The 15,368-nt window shown below is 50.4% G+C and overlaps 1 protein-coding gene across 8 annotated transcripts in view; it reads right to left on the bottom strand.

The window, feature by feature from the left end:
* Positions 1-2,060: 2,060 nt before the first annotated feature.
* Positions 2,061-15,368, bottom strand: part of pik3cd (phosphatidylinositol-4,5-bisphosphate 3-kinase, catalytic subunit delta) — a 245,206-nt gene continuing 231,898 nt past the window's right edge. For 6 of the 8 annotated variants that reach the window (XM_070860516.1, XM_070860517.1, XM_070860518.1 and 3 more), the window contains 5 exons: positions 13,296-13,463; positions 9,800-9,923; positions 6,698-6,843; positions 4,040-4,172; positions 2,062-2,982 (listed from right to left, as the gene is read on the bottom strand). In XM_070860516.1, the coding sequence (XP_070716617.1) occupies positions 2,845-2,982; positions 4,040-4,172; positions 6,698-6,843; positions 9,800-9,923; positions 13,296-13,463 (709 nt within the window). In that variant the 3' untranslated portion in view covers positions 2,062-2,844. Of the gene's footprint in view, positions 2,983-4,039; positions 4,173-6,697; positions 6,844-9,799; positions 9,924-13,295; positions 13,464-15,368 lie in introns of all 8 variants that reach the window. The other 2 variants (XM_070860520.1, XM_070860522.1) reach the window with 1 other exon arrangement.

Below are 15,368 nucleotides of genomic sequence, written 5' to 3'. Positions count from 1 at the left end.
AAAAAAATCCTACCTTTTGTCTTTGCTGCCAGCAAAATTAGTTTACACAAAGCATTTCAGATGTCCTGGGATATTAATTCTGTAAACATATGCCTTCAAGAACAATTGCTGAAGATTCTACACTGCACAAAATGTACCTCAAATAAAAACGAAAACATTCAACCTTGTTTTTAAATATGCAAATATTAAATAGCTAGATTTACACAAATAAGTTTGCATAAGAAGCAAAACAAAGGCACAGTTAACTTCACCAAGGTGCAATGACACTATCTCCGCACCTACACAAATATGTGCGACCAACACAAGGCTAGTTTGGTAGGACACAGAACCGCGTCAAAATCTGCTCTCGAAATATTACATATCCACATTGGGTCTTTTGTTGAAGGTCTTTGGAAAGGTGGCTCAAAATCTGCTTGTGTTTGGGCACTGGGACCAGCCCGCTCTTCCTTTGGTCCCTCATCAACACTCACTGGGTGCTCCACAAGCCTCCCGTTCCACTGTCTCTCCAACACCTTCTCGGACGTTCATCCCATGAGACAAAACTTGGAATAGGGTGAATGTAGACACCATTCCTCCCCTCTCCCCATCTCCTCTCCCATCCTCCTCCTCTCCCCCCCCCCCATCTCTTCTCCCTTTCTCTTCCCCCTCCCCTCTTCTCTCACCCAATGTAGACACCACACCTCCCCTCTCCCCTCCGCCCAATCTCCTTCCCGAAACCATTACTGCTTTCAAGCCCAGGAGACGATCGGTACAAACAGGACCAGCTCACCAGCTACACTGACAAGGCACTGCTGTTAAATATGGCTTTGCAGAAGCAAAAGAAAAGCTTTCCCCTCGATGTTTCTGCCCTGCATGTCCTGCTCCCTTCAAACAACCGGGAGGGGAGGCTGGGAGAGGGGAGGGGGGGAGCGGGGGAGGCTAGGAGAGGAGGGGGAGGGGAGGCAGCGAGAGGGGAGAAGGGAGGAGGGGAGAGGGCAGGCTGGGAGAGGGGAGGGGGGAGGGGGGAGGGGGGAGGCTGGGAGAGGGGAGGCTGGGGGAGGGGATGGGGGAGGCTGGGAGAGGAGGCAGCGAGAGGGGAGGAGGGGAGAGGGCAGGCTGGGAGGAGGCTGGAGAGGAGGGGGAGGGGAGGCTGGGAGGAGGGGAGCAGGGGAGAGAGGAGATGGGGAGACTGGCTGATCTTCATGACAAAGCTGATGACGATTCGGTTCCCAGCTGCCACAAGGCTCCTTAAAATGAGCAGCTTTCAGACACATTTTTCAACCACATAAATATAATTATATTTTCTTCCTGTGGAAATGACTCTGGAAGCAGTTACGGCCGGTTTGGGGTGGGGGGGGGCGGGGGAAGCTCTTGGTCAGCTGCCCTCTCATTGATAACCAATCCTGGCTGTCGAATCACGCAGGTCACATCGATTGACTCTTCACTGAAGATCAGAATACGGAGATCCGATGGGTTATTCACGCCATCGTTGACCGACCCTGTGGCCCGACAGGGAAAGCTTTGGCAAGCCGCCTCTCACAGCCAAGAGGACGCTCCGTCGATTTGACGCTGGAATCCGCATGTGACACGAGAATTGTCCTGCTGGGGGATGCTTCACCGGAAGCAGAGGAGCTCACTGTGGGGGGAGAGGGGGAGAGGGGCGGTGGGGGCTGGAGGGGAGGAGGGGGGAGAGGGGCGGAGGGAAGGTGGGGGGGGGGGGGGAGAGGGGCGGTGGGGAAGGGGGGAGAGAGGGGCAATGGGGGGGGGGAGGAGGGGCGGTGGGGGGGGAGGAGGGGCGGTGGGGGAGAGGGGCGGGGGGGAGTGGAGAGGGGCGGTGGGGAAGGGGGGAGAGAGGGGCGGTGGGGGGGGGAAGGAGGGGTGGTGGGGGGGGGGGGAAGGAGGGGTGGTGGGGGGGGGAAGGAGGGGTGGTGGGGGGGGGAGGAGGGGTGGTGGGGGGGGGGAGAGGGGGGGTGGGGGGGGGGAGAGGGGGGGTGGGGGGGGGAGAGGGGCAGTGGGGGGGGGGAGAGAGGGGCAGTGGGGGGGGGGAGGAGGGGCGGGGTGGAGAGGGGCGGTGGGGGGGGAGGAGAGGGGCGGTGGGGGGGGGAGGAGAGGGGCGGGGGGGGAGAGGAGAGGGACGGGGTGGAGAGGGGCGGTGGGGGAAGAGAGGGGAGGGGGGGAGAAGGGAGGGGGGGTGAAGAGGGGAGGGGGGGGGAGGAGGGGCGGTGGGGGGTAACAGCACCAACATTTCTGCCTCCACCCAAAAACAAGCAACAACTCAGCACAAGGAAGACATTGGTGCGTGGAGTTCTGGAACGTCGCATGTGCTCTCACTGCCCTTCTGCTGAAAGGGGGGGCGGGGGGGGGGTGAAAGGTGGTCGAGAGCTGGCTTTCTGTGGTTGCAGAAGATAGTCGTTCAACCTGCATTATTGTCAGGCTGAACGATTATCCACTTAATCTTTACTTGCACTTTCCCTGTTCACCTAGTCAGGCCGACCGAGTCTACTAAACAGCGAAACTAAAAAAGAGAAAGTCTGAGACAATAACAGCACGTGGTGGAGTGCAACAGGCCAGCAGAGCGGGGCCAGGATTCCCCTGAACCTGGGTAACTAAAACGGATATTCAGTGCCAATTCTGTACCTCACCCCGCCCCGAGAGGTTGCAAGTCACTAAATTCCACATGTAAACATCTTTCAAAGTTCACAAACTGTTGAGAAAGCTTCGCATTCTTCATAAACGTATTGGCTCGTCAATCACTTCTTGACTTATTGGTCGCTGCAGTACACGGGCAGGCTGCTACCGGTCACATTGCCTCCTCGTGGTGTCTTTCTTTGAGTTAAAGGCTTTAGAGAGCGAGAGGGAGTTCCGCTACGACCGATTATCTTTGGCCACATTGTGAGCCATCCAATTCACTTTGGTTTTCCAGCTTTCACGCAGTGCTTCATCAAATTTCAGTTTGAAGTGTTTCAATGCGTCTTCTTCTGTTTTTCCCAAGGCGAGGGAATCCTGTCAAACAAAAGCTCCGTTACCAGCTGACAATCTGTAGCCCAGCGACAATGAGAATTACGAGAGCATTAAATGCACAGATTGTGCCTCTCTCAACGGCACACTACACACACAAAACACCCATCGGTGGCGTGGCACTGAGTTCCAACACTCTTCATCAGGTGTAAAAGAAAGACTTGCATTTATATAGCGCCTTTCACAACCACCGGCGTCTCAACGCACTTTACAGCCAATGAAGTAGTTTTGGAGTGCAGTCACCGTTGTAACGCGGGAAACGCGGCAGCCAATTTGCGCACAGCAGGCTCCCACAAACAGCAATGTGATGATGACCAGATCATCTGATTTTGTTACGTTGAAAGATGGCACCTCTGACAGTGCGGCACTCCCTCAGCACTGCACTGGGAGTGTCAGCCTAGATTTCTGTGCTCAAGTCCCTGGAGTGGGACTTGAACCCACAACCTCCTGATCCCGAGGCGACAGTGCTACCCACTGAGCCACGGCTGACACTGATGAATAAATAATATGATCAGATTGGACACTGTGATTTAGAACTATTTGGGTTGCCTAGTCATTTGCTGCAAAGCGCTTTGAGGCGTCCGGTGGTCGTAAAAGAAACATAGAAATTTACAGCGCAGAAGGAGGCTATCTCGGCCCATCGTGTCCGCGCCGGCCGACAAAGAGCCACACGGCCCTCGGTCAGCAGCCCTGAAGGTTACGTATAAACCAATGAACAATGAACAATGGCGGAAAGGTAAAGAGCACCCAGCCCAACCAGTCCGCCCCACACAACCGTGGCACCCCTTACACAAAAACATTCTACACACCACCCCAAGCGGAGCCATTTGAAAGGCACTATAGAAATGCAAGTCTTTTCTTTTCCCGTGGTCGCCTGGGACCGGTTGCAATGTGGAGTATTGCCGATGTTCGGGAACTCGGCCACAGGCTGTCTGCCTTGCAAACACCGGGACTGAGCAGGGTTTGCAGATACACAACTGTGCTAGGGTTTTGTGGCTGTGGTTCAGGGGGGTTCTTGCCCCGGCCTTGTGACATTCCTCACCTTGAGATACTGGATATCTTTGGAGGAGCTGAGCTCTGGAAGTCCAGCAGCTTGCATCAGTGCAAAGAGGTTGATGAAGAGAGGACAGTGCCTTCGGAGAATCATGTACGCTTGTTCACAGTACTTCCGGAACCTTCTCAAGACCGCAACAGGATAGGAATGGAAATAGAAGGAAAAACTCTGTATGAATTCCAAGAACTTTAGCATCACACACAAGCAGGAAGTGGGTACTGAAGTTTCATGTTCAGCCATGAACTCGTTGAATGGCGGTGCAGGCTAGAAGGGCTGAATGGCCTGCTCCTGCACCTATTTTCTATGTTTCTATGTTTCTATGTTAAGCTCGATACATCCATCTACACTGGAAAACCACTTGAATATGCACTTGAAGTGCCGTAACCTGCAAGGCTACAGGCCACAGGAGCTGGAAAGTGGGATTTGGCTGGATAGCTAACCTTCCGGTTGGCAGAGACATGATGGGCCGAATGGCCTCCTTCTGTGCCGTAAATTTCTATGATTCTACTGTAGCATTTCAATATTAATAAGTTAACAGTTCAGTTCCAGCCTAGTAATATACAAATCCAATATTAATCATTTGAAACTGATATTAAGGTACAACGCTCTCCAAACGAGGCTTCATCGTTTTAAAAACTTGGAGCTGGAGTCCCCCGTCCCCGGAACCATTCTCGTAAATCTCCTCTGCCCCCTCTCTAAGGCCTTCACATCCTTCCTAAAGTGCGGTGCCCAGAATCGGACACAGTTATTGGGCTGGATTTTCGAGGGGTTTGCGACCGGCCTTTCGTCGCGATTTGACCCTCCGCGGTGAAAACCCGGGCTCGCAAAGCCCGGGGCGGGATGCTCGGGTAGCGGTTAGCGGCGGCGATGGGACGTACCGCCGGGGAGAGGTGCGCCGACGCCGACTGCGTTACCGTCAGAGTTTCGGCACTCTCCCGACCCGTACGCCGCGCCCAGAATACCGACGGATCAAACCTGTCTGTGCAGCACCGCCGGCAGCGGCAAGTATGGAACCCCGCAAAAAAGGCAAGTTAAAAGGTTTTTGTTTTTGCAGCGATTAACATAGAAACATAGAAAATAGGTGCAGGAGTAGGCCATTCGGCCCTTCTAGCCTGCACCGCCATTCAATGAGTTCATGGCTGAACATGCAACTTCAGTACCCCATTCCTGCTTTCTCACCATACCCCTTGATCCCCCTAGCAGTAAGGACCTCATCTAACTCCTTTTTGAATATATTTAGTGAATTGGCCTCAACAACTTTCTGTGGTAGAGAATTCCACAGGTTCACCACTCTCTGGGTGAAGAAGTTCCTCCGCATCTCGGTCCTAAATGGCTTACCCCTTATCCTTAGACTGTGACCCCTGGTTCTGGACTTCCCCAACATTGGGAACATTCTTCCTGCATCTAACCTGTCTAACCCAGTCAGAATTTTATATGTTTCTATGAGGTCCCCTCTCATTCTTCTGAACTCCAGTGAATACAAGCCCAGTTGATCCAGTCTTTCTTGATAGGTCAGTCCCACCATCCCGGGAATCAGTCTGGTGAATCTTCGCTGCACTCCCTCAATAGCAAGAATGTCCTTCCTCAGGTTAGGAGACCAAAACTGTACACAATACTCCAGGTGTGGCCTTAGTTGGTTAAGGGCCTTGGTAATGTTTTTGGAATGTTTTGGGGGGGGGGAATTTTGTTTTGACTTTCCCCCTCCCAAGGCCTCTCTCGCACCACTCCCGTCCCGGACTAAAGTTGCCGAAACTCGCGGTTTGCGCCGCGACTCCTCGTGAAACGCCTCCCTTATCCTCTGCCGCAGGCGTAAAGGCCTAAAGTTCGGTTAAAAACGGTAGCGCAGCGGAAACGGTAAGTTTCATGTAGCGCTACCGTTTTTGCCGAAAAACTCCGAAAGCTGGAGATCCGGCCCGTTACTTCAGTTGAGTGTTTTAGGCGGGATCATCATAATTTTTGTACTCAATACCTCTCTTTAAGAACGTGAATGCCCCTTCGAGATATTGATCCAATTCCGTGAAATTCAAATGAAACCCAAAGCACTTCCTGTTTTCAGAAGCCACGCCAAAACAAACCACATTTAACATCTCTCGCGAGGAACTTTTTTTCCCCCATTGCTCAACCCTGTGGCAGCGAGTTGCACATTCTCACTACTCTCTGGGTAAGGAAGTTTCTCCTGAATTCCCGATCGGATGTATTAGTGACTGTCTTATATTTATGACTAATGGTTGCTGTAATTTTTCAGGCCCCACGGCCCATTCAATATAGGACGTGCTTATTTGTACTGTGAAAATGGCCGCCCTGGTCCGTCCTGTGTCTATGATTGGTCCCCTCGGAGGATAAACCACAACCTGAAGTTTCGCTGGAATGCGTCACTGGAACCGCCCATCCCAAGGTCTCACTGACTTTGCAAATTGTCACTCGACCCACTTTGACTTCCAGAAGCCACAGAGGACAGAGCTCCCCAAAAGACAGCAAGGGCCAGCCAAAGTTAGAGAAAGGGACACAGCTCCCTGATCTTACACCCCAGCCACGGAGCCTCAGCAGTCGGGAGCTGAGGTCAGGAACTCGGGCCATGTGGCCACACAGCCTCTCTCCGTCCAGTCTACTCACTGTCACACCGACTGGAAGCTTGAACGCTTTTACCTTTCAAACTTCTCGCTGTTGTTGGTTTTTCCTTGCTGGATCACGTGGACAAAGTCGTGCGTTAGAATGAAGGGCACGCGCTCCCGGTTAATGCCAAACTTGCTCTTGAAGTTTCCCAGGAAGTGTCCGAAATCGATGTGGAAGAGCTGTGGACGACAAGGATGGAAAAAGTGAGAAAAATCTCCTGGAATAGAATTAAAGGGTATTCAAAAGCTACAATCTATTATAGAAAATCATCTGGGGGGAACTTGGTGATGCAGCTGTGAGAGAATCATGGTGCAATTCGTCTCGGGGCTCCAGCTAAGAGTCGCAGATACGGGATAGGACGGGCCTGCGGTTCAGGTAACTGGCTCAGTTTGAGGACTCTGCTATTCAGCTGAACATGAAGGAAGAACTCCTCCGTTTGCGGGTTGCAGCAAAAACCTTCAATGTTTTGGCTAGGAGACCACCACTGGCCATCTACTCCCCCACCTTTCAAAGCTCGCATCAGGTTTCCTGTCGGATTCTGGAACCAATATCCCAGCATCCTCTTTCCCAAGAGGAATCCGCCAATCTTCTTTTCTAAACCTGCCGTGTTTTACTGTCCCACCACCTCACTGGTAAGAAACAAGTAACCGTTCCGGGGATGTGGGCGTCACTGGCAAGGCCGGCATTTATTGCCCATCCCTAATTGCCCTCGAGAAAGTGATAGTGAGCAGCTGCAGTCCGTGTGGTGAAGGTGCTCCCACAGTGCTGTTAGGGAGGGATTTTTGACCCAGCGACGATGAAGGAACGGCCGATATATTCCCAAGTCAGGATGGTGTGTGACTGGGAGGGGAACGTGGAGGTGGTGGTGTTCCCATGCGCCTGCTGCCCTTGTCCTTCTAGGGGGTAGAGGTCGTGGGTTTGGGAGGTGCTGCTGAAGAAACCTTGGCGAGTTGCTGCAGTGCATCTTGTAGATGGATTTATTGATACATGTATTTATATAGCGCCTTACACGTCCATAAAATGAGATAAAAGATCAGTAATCTGTTTTGATGGTGGTGGTGGCCAGGACATCAAGAGAACACCTTGCTCTACTTTGCACAGTCTCATAGGGACCTGTCACATCCACCCATCTGTCTCATCAGAAAGGCGACGCCTCTGACAATGCAGCACTCCCACAGCGTGACCCTGCGGACATCAGCCTAGTTTACATAAGAACATAAGAAATAGGAGCAGAAGTAGGCCATACGGCCCCTCGAGCCTGCTCCGCCATTTAATACAATCATGGCTGATCCGATCATGGACTCAGCTCCACTTCCCCGCCCGCTCTCCATAACCCCTTAATCCCTTATCGGTTAAGAAACTGTCTATTTCTGTCTTAAATGACCCAGCCTCCACAGCTCTCTGAGGCAGTGAATTGCACAGATTTACAACCCTCTAAGAGAAGAAATTCCTCCTCATCTCGGTTTTAAATGGGCGGCCCCTTATTCTAAGATTATACCCTCTAGTTCTAGTCTCCCCCATCAGTGGAAACATCCTCTCTGCATCCACCTTGTCAAGCCCCCTCATAATCTTATACGTTTCGATAAGATCACCTCTCATTCTTCTGAATTCCAATGAGTAGAGGCCCAACCTCATTGTTCGATGACAGTGGCAGCATTGGCTACCAGCCTGTGCTGAGCCAAGTGATGTTAGCCCGGGTGGGGGTAGGGATTGTACAACTGGCTCCAGCATTTCTGGGATGGGACGAGAGGGGGGAGGAGAATTGGCAGAAATAACTCGAGACCAAAAAGTCTCTTGAGACTGGTGTTAGAATTGCATGATTCACTCCATGGTGCAATAGCTAAAGTGACTGGAACAGCGTGAACATAAACATAGGAACATGGAAACATAGAAAATAGGTGCAGGAGTAGGCCATTCGGCCCTTTGAGCCTGCACCACCATTCAATTCGATCATGGCTGATCATGCAACTTCAGTACCCCTTTCCTGCTTTCTCTCCATACCCCTTGATCCCTTTAGCCGTAAGGGCCACATCTAACTCCCTTTTGAATATATCTAATGCACTGGCCTCAACAACTTTCTGTGGTAGAGAATTCCACAGGTTCACAATTCTCTGAGTGAAGAAGTTTCTCCTCATCTGAGTCTTAAATGGCTTACCCCTTATGCTTAGACTGTGAACCCTGGTTCTGGACTTACCCAACATCGGGAACATTCTTCCTGCATCTAACCTGTCCAATCCCGTCAGAATTTTAGATGTTTCTATGAGATCCCCTCTCATTCTTCTAAATTCCAGTGAATCTAAGCCTAGTCGATCCAGTCTTTCTTCATATGTCAGTCTTGCCATCCCAGGAATCAGTCTGGTGAACCTTCGCTGCACTCCCTCAATAGCAAGAATGTCCTTCCTCAGATTAGACGACCAAAACTGTACACAATATTCAAGGTGTGGCCTCACCAAGGCCCTGTACAACTGCAGTAAGACCTCTCTGCTCCTATACTCAATCCCCTCGCTATGAAGGGCAGCTCCAAAAGCCGAGAATGGCCTGTTTGACTCCAATCTTGGGAGGATGTGAAAAGGAGAGTTTCACCCAAGAGTTGAGACAAAGAGCCCAACTTTTCATCGGTTAAATGGTCCAGTCCATAATCCTACACAGGTCCACCCCTAAAAAGAGAATCAAAGACCCAAAAGGTGTTTCAGGGCAAACGGTGAAGATAAGAACTGTTCGGGGGAATAACTCTTATGTGAATAAGGGGTTATGGGGAGCGGGCAGAGAAGTGGACCAGAGTCCATGATCAGATCAGCCATAATCGTATTAAATGGCGGAGCAGGCTCGAGGGGCCGTATGACCTGCTCCTGCTCCTATTTCTTATGTTATGTGTCACCAGCCCTCTCTCCGATCGGGACTAGTACCAGCTCCTTGTCATGGTCGTATGTCTATCCTGATTGTGTGCTGTACTTGACTTTATTTGAACTATCGCTCCCGTAACAAAGTGCCGTATAACTCGCCTGACCCTTTGGGTATCTGTGTGCGGCCCGTGATCCTCAATCTTACTCCGATTCTCCAACTCCTGCCGGGAAGCACACACTTTGTGTCTTTTTGTAACCCAAGCAATGATACTTTTCTCGTGTCTCCTCATACCTGTCCGTTTTCCCTGATCATAATATTGTCGCTGTGCCGATCTCCGATTCCGAGCACATAGGTAGCTACACAGTAGCCAGCACACGAGAGGGTGAACTCCTCAATGGCTTGTTCCAGTGCTTCCCTGAAAAAGGGGGAGAGGGGGGGAAGAAAAGCAAGTGTGAACATCACTGGAGAAAATGGGGGGAGGTGGGGACCTTTTCACAATTCGCGGTGACTACGGATTACAATCAAGTACTGCCTCCAATGTTACATCAGGGGTATGGGTAGCACAGCGGCTATGTTACTGGACCAGTATTCCAGAGGTCTGGACTATTGATCTGGGGACGAGTTCAAATCCCACCACGGCAGCTGGGGAATTTAAATTCAGTTCACTAAATAAATCAGTAACGGTGACCATGAAACAACCGGATTGTCGGAAAAACCCACCTGGTTAACTAATGTCCTTAAGGTTAGGAAATCTGCCGCCCTTACACGGTCTGGCCTATGTGTGACTCCAGACTCACAGCGACGTGGTTGACTCTTAACTGCCCTCTGAAGTGGCTCAGCGAGCCACTCTGTTGTATAAAGCGGCTCACCACCACCTTCTCAAGGGCAATGAATATGCTGGCTTTCCCACCGATGCCTCGGAATTCCTGGCCCAAGACCGCCCAAAGTGGAGGTAAAAGCAACCGGGCAGGCGCTGAGCACCTGGAGTCTTCTTTGCCGCGAGCAAGCTGAAGCCAAGCGTCGATAGCGGGAGGAGCTTGCGGCAATCCAGGCCCTTCAACCACCTGTGACAGAGACGGTAGGTCCCGCATTGGACTCTTCAGTCACCTGAAAACCCATTTCCAATGTGGAAGCAAGTCATCCTCGACTCCGAGGGACTGCCGCTGACGATGATATTTAGCACATCACGAGAACTCCCGGCTCGCCATTGCGTGGTGTCAATACATCCACCCATTTGTTTCAACGCCTCCGCTCAAAGGCAGTGCCTCTGTGGCGGTGCAGCCCTCCCTCGGTGTAATGCTGCAGTGAAGCGAGATCACGTGCTCAAAACCTGCATCACTGACCCTTGAGCGAAGTGGCCGAGAGCACGTGATAGAAATAAGAACGGGGCACGAGACCATCTGGTTCCACAACCTAGCTGGGAGGCTGAATAAAATAGGCAGCATTGTTACTACCCATCATCGTGGGCAGTCCCTTGTGACGAGGATGACGCTCTTCACACCAAATAAAGATGGGCTCACAGGTGTTACAATGAGTTACATCTCAAAGGGTGGAAGATGCCGGTGCGTGGACTTTTTTAACGTGGGGTGGCCGTTGCACACCAGCCACCACACGGGCTTGACAGAGCTAGGTCTTGGTCCAGTGGCAAGGGTTAACCAAGACAACTGGAGACCAAGCTCTGTACTTACGATCAAATTCAACAATAATTTATACAGCGCCTTTAACGTAATGAAATGGCCCAAGGCGCTTCACAGGAGCATGATGAGACAAATAATTTGACACCGAGCTGCATAAGGAGAAATTAGGACAGGTGACCAAAAGCTGGGTCAAAAGGTAGGAGCGTCTTAAAGGAGGAAATAGAGAGCGCCCCCCCCCTCCACCACACAACAAGCATTACATCTTTATAGAATGCAAAATATGATGCAGTCTGTTTTAAAAAAAAAAAAGAGTGGGGGAGTTTGTGGGAAAGAGAGGAAACTGTTTCAAACCATCGCTCTCGACTGTTATCGGACAAAGTGCCAAGTGCTGAAGTTCTCTGCGAGGCTCAGTCTTGTTTCGGCAGCAGCACGGTTAAACCACACAGCACCAAACACTGGGCAATTCACCACCGGCAGCGTCAGTGGAAAACAGCAGCACGACCTGGGCCCACGGGTGTGTGCACACCCAATTCTGCGTCCTCTGGTTCGAAACCCGTACAGGCACATCACCGTGACCCACGCCTTGCAACGCGCCCGAGAAACACGCAGAGGGGGAAAGGTCAGCCAAATGTCACGGGATGGCAGCCACAGGATGTCAGGCCTGGTGCGTCAGAAACATTACGTTTGGTGCTTTCAGTAACAGGCGAATACAGCCTTTCCACACACACCGTCAAATCGTCGGGAGTAAACTTTCAAGAATTCTAAATATTCCCACCAGTCGGGTGAACAATCTGAGTGTTGTTTCGATTGGCTGTTTAATTCCAGCAAGAAATTCCACACAATTTCCTGAAAGGCAAATTAAAACCAGTTCGACGGTCGTGCTCACTGACGCAATTATCTCCCGAGGTTATCCACATGGCCAACGTTTCATTAATGTAAACACAACTTGCATTTATATAGCGCCTTTAACGTAGAAAAATGTCCCAAGCTGCTTCACCGGAGCGTTATCAAACACAACTTGGCACCATGCCATGTTAAGAAGAAATTAGGGCAGGTGACCACAAGCTTGGTCAAAGAGGTAGGTTTTCAGGAGCTTCTCAAAGTACAGAGGCGGAGGGGTTTAGGGAGGGAGTTCCAGAGCTTGGGGCCCAGGCAGCAGAAGACACGGCCACCAATGGTTGAGTGATTAAAATCGGGGATGCTCAACAGGTCAGAATTGGAAGAGTGCAGACATCGCGGGGGATTGTGGGGCTGGAGGAGATTACAGAGATAGGGAGGGGCGAGGCCATGGAGGGATTTGAAAACAAGGATGAGAATTTTAAAATCGAGGCGTTGCTTAATCAGGAGCCAATGTAGCTCAGCGAGCACAGGGGGTGATGGGTGAGCGGGACTTGGTGTGAGTTAGGACACGGGCACCTTAAGTTTACCGAGGGGAGAATGTAGGAGGCCGGCCAGGAGGCTAGAGGTAGAATCTAAACTATATATTTTTTGCAGTGTTCAGTGAATTAAAGCATCATGAATGGAAGCTCAGCATAACACAGTGCATTATCCGCTCCAGCCTCATCAATAAGATCCATACAGTACCAAGAGAACATAAGAATTAGGAGCAGGAGTCGGCCATTCGGCCCCTCGAGCCTGCTCCGCCATTCAATGAGATCATGGCTGATCTTCTACCTCAACTCCACTTTCCTGCACTGTCCCCATATCCCTTGATTCCCTTAATATCCAAAAATCTATCGATCTCTGTCTTGAATATACTCAAAGACCGAGTCTCCACAGCCCTCTGGGAAGAGAATTCCAAAGATTCACCACCCTCTGAGTGAAGAAGTTTCTCCTCATCTCTGTCCTAAATGGCCGAGCCCTTATTCTGAGACTGTGTGACCCCTGGTTCTAGACACTGCAGCCAGGGGAAACAAGAGAAATAAAAAGCAGAAAAACTGCTGCAAATACAGAGCAGGTCACTCACTATCCGAGTGCGGGGGGGAAAGGGTAGTGCCAATCATCTCAACCCGGAGGAAAATCACGCTCAGCATGTTAACTCTTTCAGATACTGAGTGACCCTGGTGTGTATTTCTGGCATTTTCTGTTCAGCATGAAGACTGATCCTAAAAAGTCCTAAATTATGATGGATGTCTCTCTCCATTTCTTACCCCGGGTTCTTCGACTTTAACCAGTTCAGCAGAGCATCCTTGTTGAAGGCTGCAGTAGCCGCCATATTGCTTTTATTGAGCTGAATGTTTGCAATGGTTTCTGCATGGGAGACCACCTCGATCACTCCTGTCTTGTCTCCCGTGGAAAGACAGGCATAAGGAATCATCCTGGAGGGAAAAGGAATGGGCACGTTAGGGACATCTTGTTAAAATCACATTTTCAATCGCGAGACAACATCCCACTCGTGACGTTTCATTGACCCTTGCAAGATGCATCCCCAGTTATTTCTGCCTGTGGGACCGAGGACCAAAAATTGGGTCGCTTACCGCCATCCATTAGCGCCCAAGAGAGGTGCTAAATGCTTACCCCAGAGTGCCATGCTGTTGGCATCTCCGCATCCTTCAGTGGAGGTTTAACGGCGGCACTAACGGGTAGCACCGTGCACTCTAGCGCTGCCCTCTTGGTGACGTCAGTGAGTGTGCAACGCCCCCATAGCACCGCACTCGCGAATTTGAATGCTTTCGCCCGCTGTTGTATCCGTCGCCAAACCCGACCAGGAAAGCAGGCGTCCCGGAGAAGCTACCGGGGCGATATTTCAACGGGTGAGCAGGTGGGCGATCAGAATGGACTTTATTTCTATTCATTTAACTCTCTAAGCTGTTTAACATAGTTGCTAATATAAACTTTATCAAGTGATAAAATGCAACATCCCCACCGACACCTGGGAGTCCCTGGCCAAAGACCGCCCTAAGTGGAGGAAGTGCATCTGGGAGGGTGCTGAGCACCTCGAGTCTCATCGCCGAGAGCATGAGAAAGCCAGCGCAGGCAGCGGAAGGAGCATGCGGCAAACCAGACTCCCCACCCACCCAAGAAGGGCGGCAAGAGAAGAGATAACCAGCCGTGGATAACCAAGGAAATAAAGGAAAGTATCAAATCAAAGACCAATGCGTATAAGGTGGCCAAGGTTAGTGGGAAACTAGAGGATTGGGAAGATTTTAAGCAACAGCAAAGAATGACTAAAAAAGCAATAAAGAAAGGGAAGATAGATTACAAAGGTAAACTTGCGCAAAACATAAAAACAGATAGTAAAAGCTTTTACAGATATATAAAACGGAAAAGAGTGACTAAAGTAAATGTTGGTCCCTTAGAAGATGAAAAGGAGGATTTAATAATGGGAAATGTGGAAATAGCTGAGACCTTAAACAATTATTTTGCTTCCGTCTTCACAGTGGAAGACACAAAAACCATGCCAAAAATTGCTGGTCATAGGAATGTGGGAAGGGATGATCACTATCACTAGGGAGGTAGTGCTGGACAGACTAACGGGATTGAAGGTAGACAAGTCCCCTGGTCCTGATGAAATGCATCCCAGGGTATTAAAAGAGATGGCGGAAGTTATAGCAGATGCATTTGTTATAATCTACCAAAATTCTCTGGACTCTGGGGAAGTACCAGCGGATTGGAAAGCAGCTAATGTAACGCCTCTGTTTAAAAAAGGGGGCAGGCAAAAGGCAGGTAACTATAGGCTGGTCAGTTTAACATCTGTAGTGGGGAAAATGCTTGAAACTATCATTAAGGAAGAAATAGCGGGACATCTGGATAGGAATAGTGCAATCAAGCAGACGCAGCATGGATTCATGAAGGGGAAATCATGTTTAACTAACTTACTGGAATTCTTTGAGGATATAACGAGCATGGTGGATAGAGGTGTACCGATGGATGTGGTGTATTTAGATTTCCAAAAGGCATCCGATAAGGTGCCACACAAAAGGTTACTGCAGAAGATAAAGGTACGCGGAGTCAGAGGAAATGTATTAGCATGGATCGAGAATTGGCTGGCGAACAGAAAGCAGAGAGTCGGGATAAATGAGTCCTTTTCCGGTTGGAAATCAGTGGTTAGTGGTGTGCCACAGGGATCAGTGCTGGGACCACAACTGTTTACAATATACATAGATGACCTAGAGGAGGGGACAGAGTGTAGTGCAACAAAATTTGCAGATGACACTAAGATTAGTGGGAAAGCGGGTTGTGTAGAGGACACAGAGAGGCTACAAGGAGATTTGGATAGGTTA

This window comes from Pristiophorus japonicus, chromosome 18 (assembly GCF_044704955.1).
Source record: "Pristiophorus japonicus isolate sPriJap1 chromosome 18, sPriJap1.hap1, whole genome shotgun sequence".
Taxonomy (NCBI): Eukaryota; Metazoa; Chordata; class Chondrichthyes; family Pristiophoridae; genus Pristiophorus; species Pristiophorus japonicus.
Note: the sequence above shows the minus strand (reverse complement) of the source record. Positions and strands in the feature narration are given on the sequence as shown.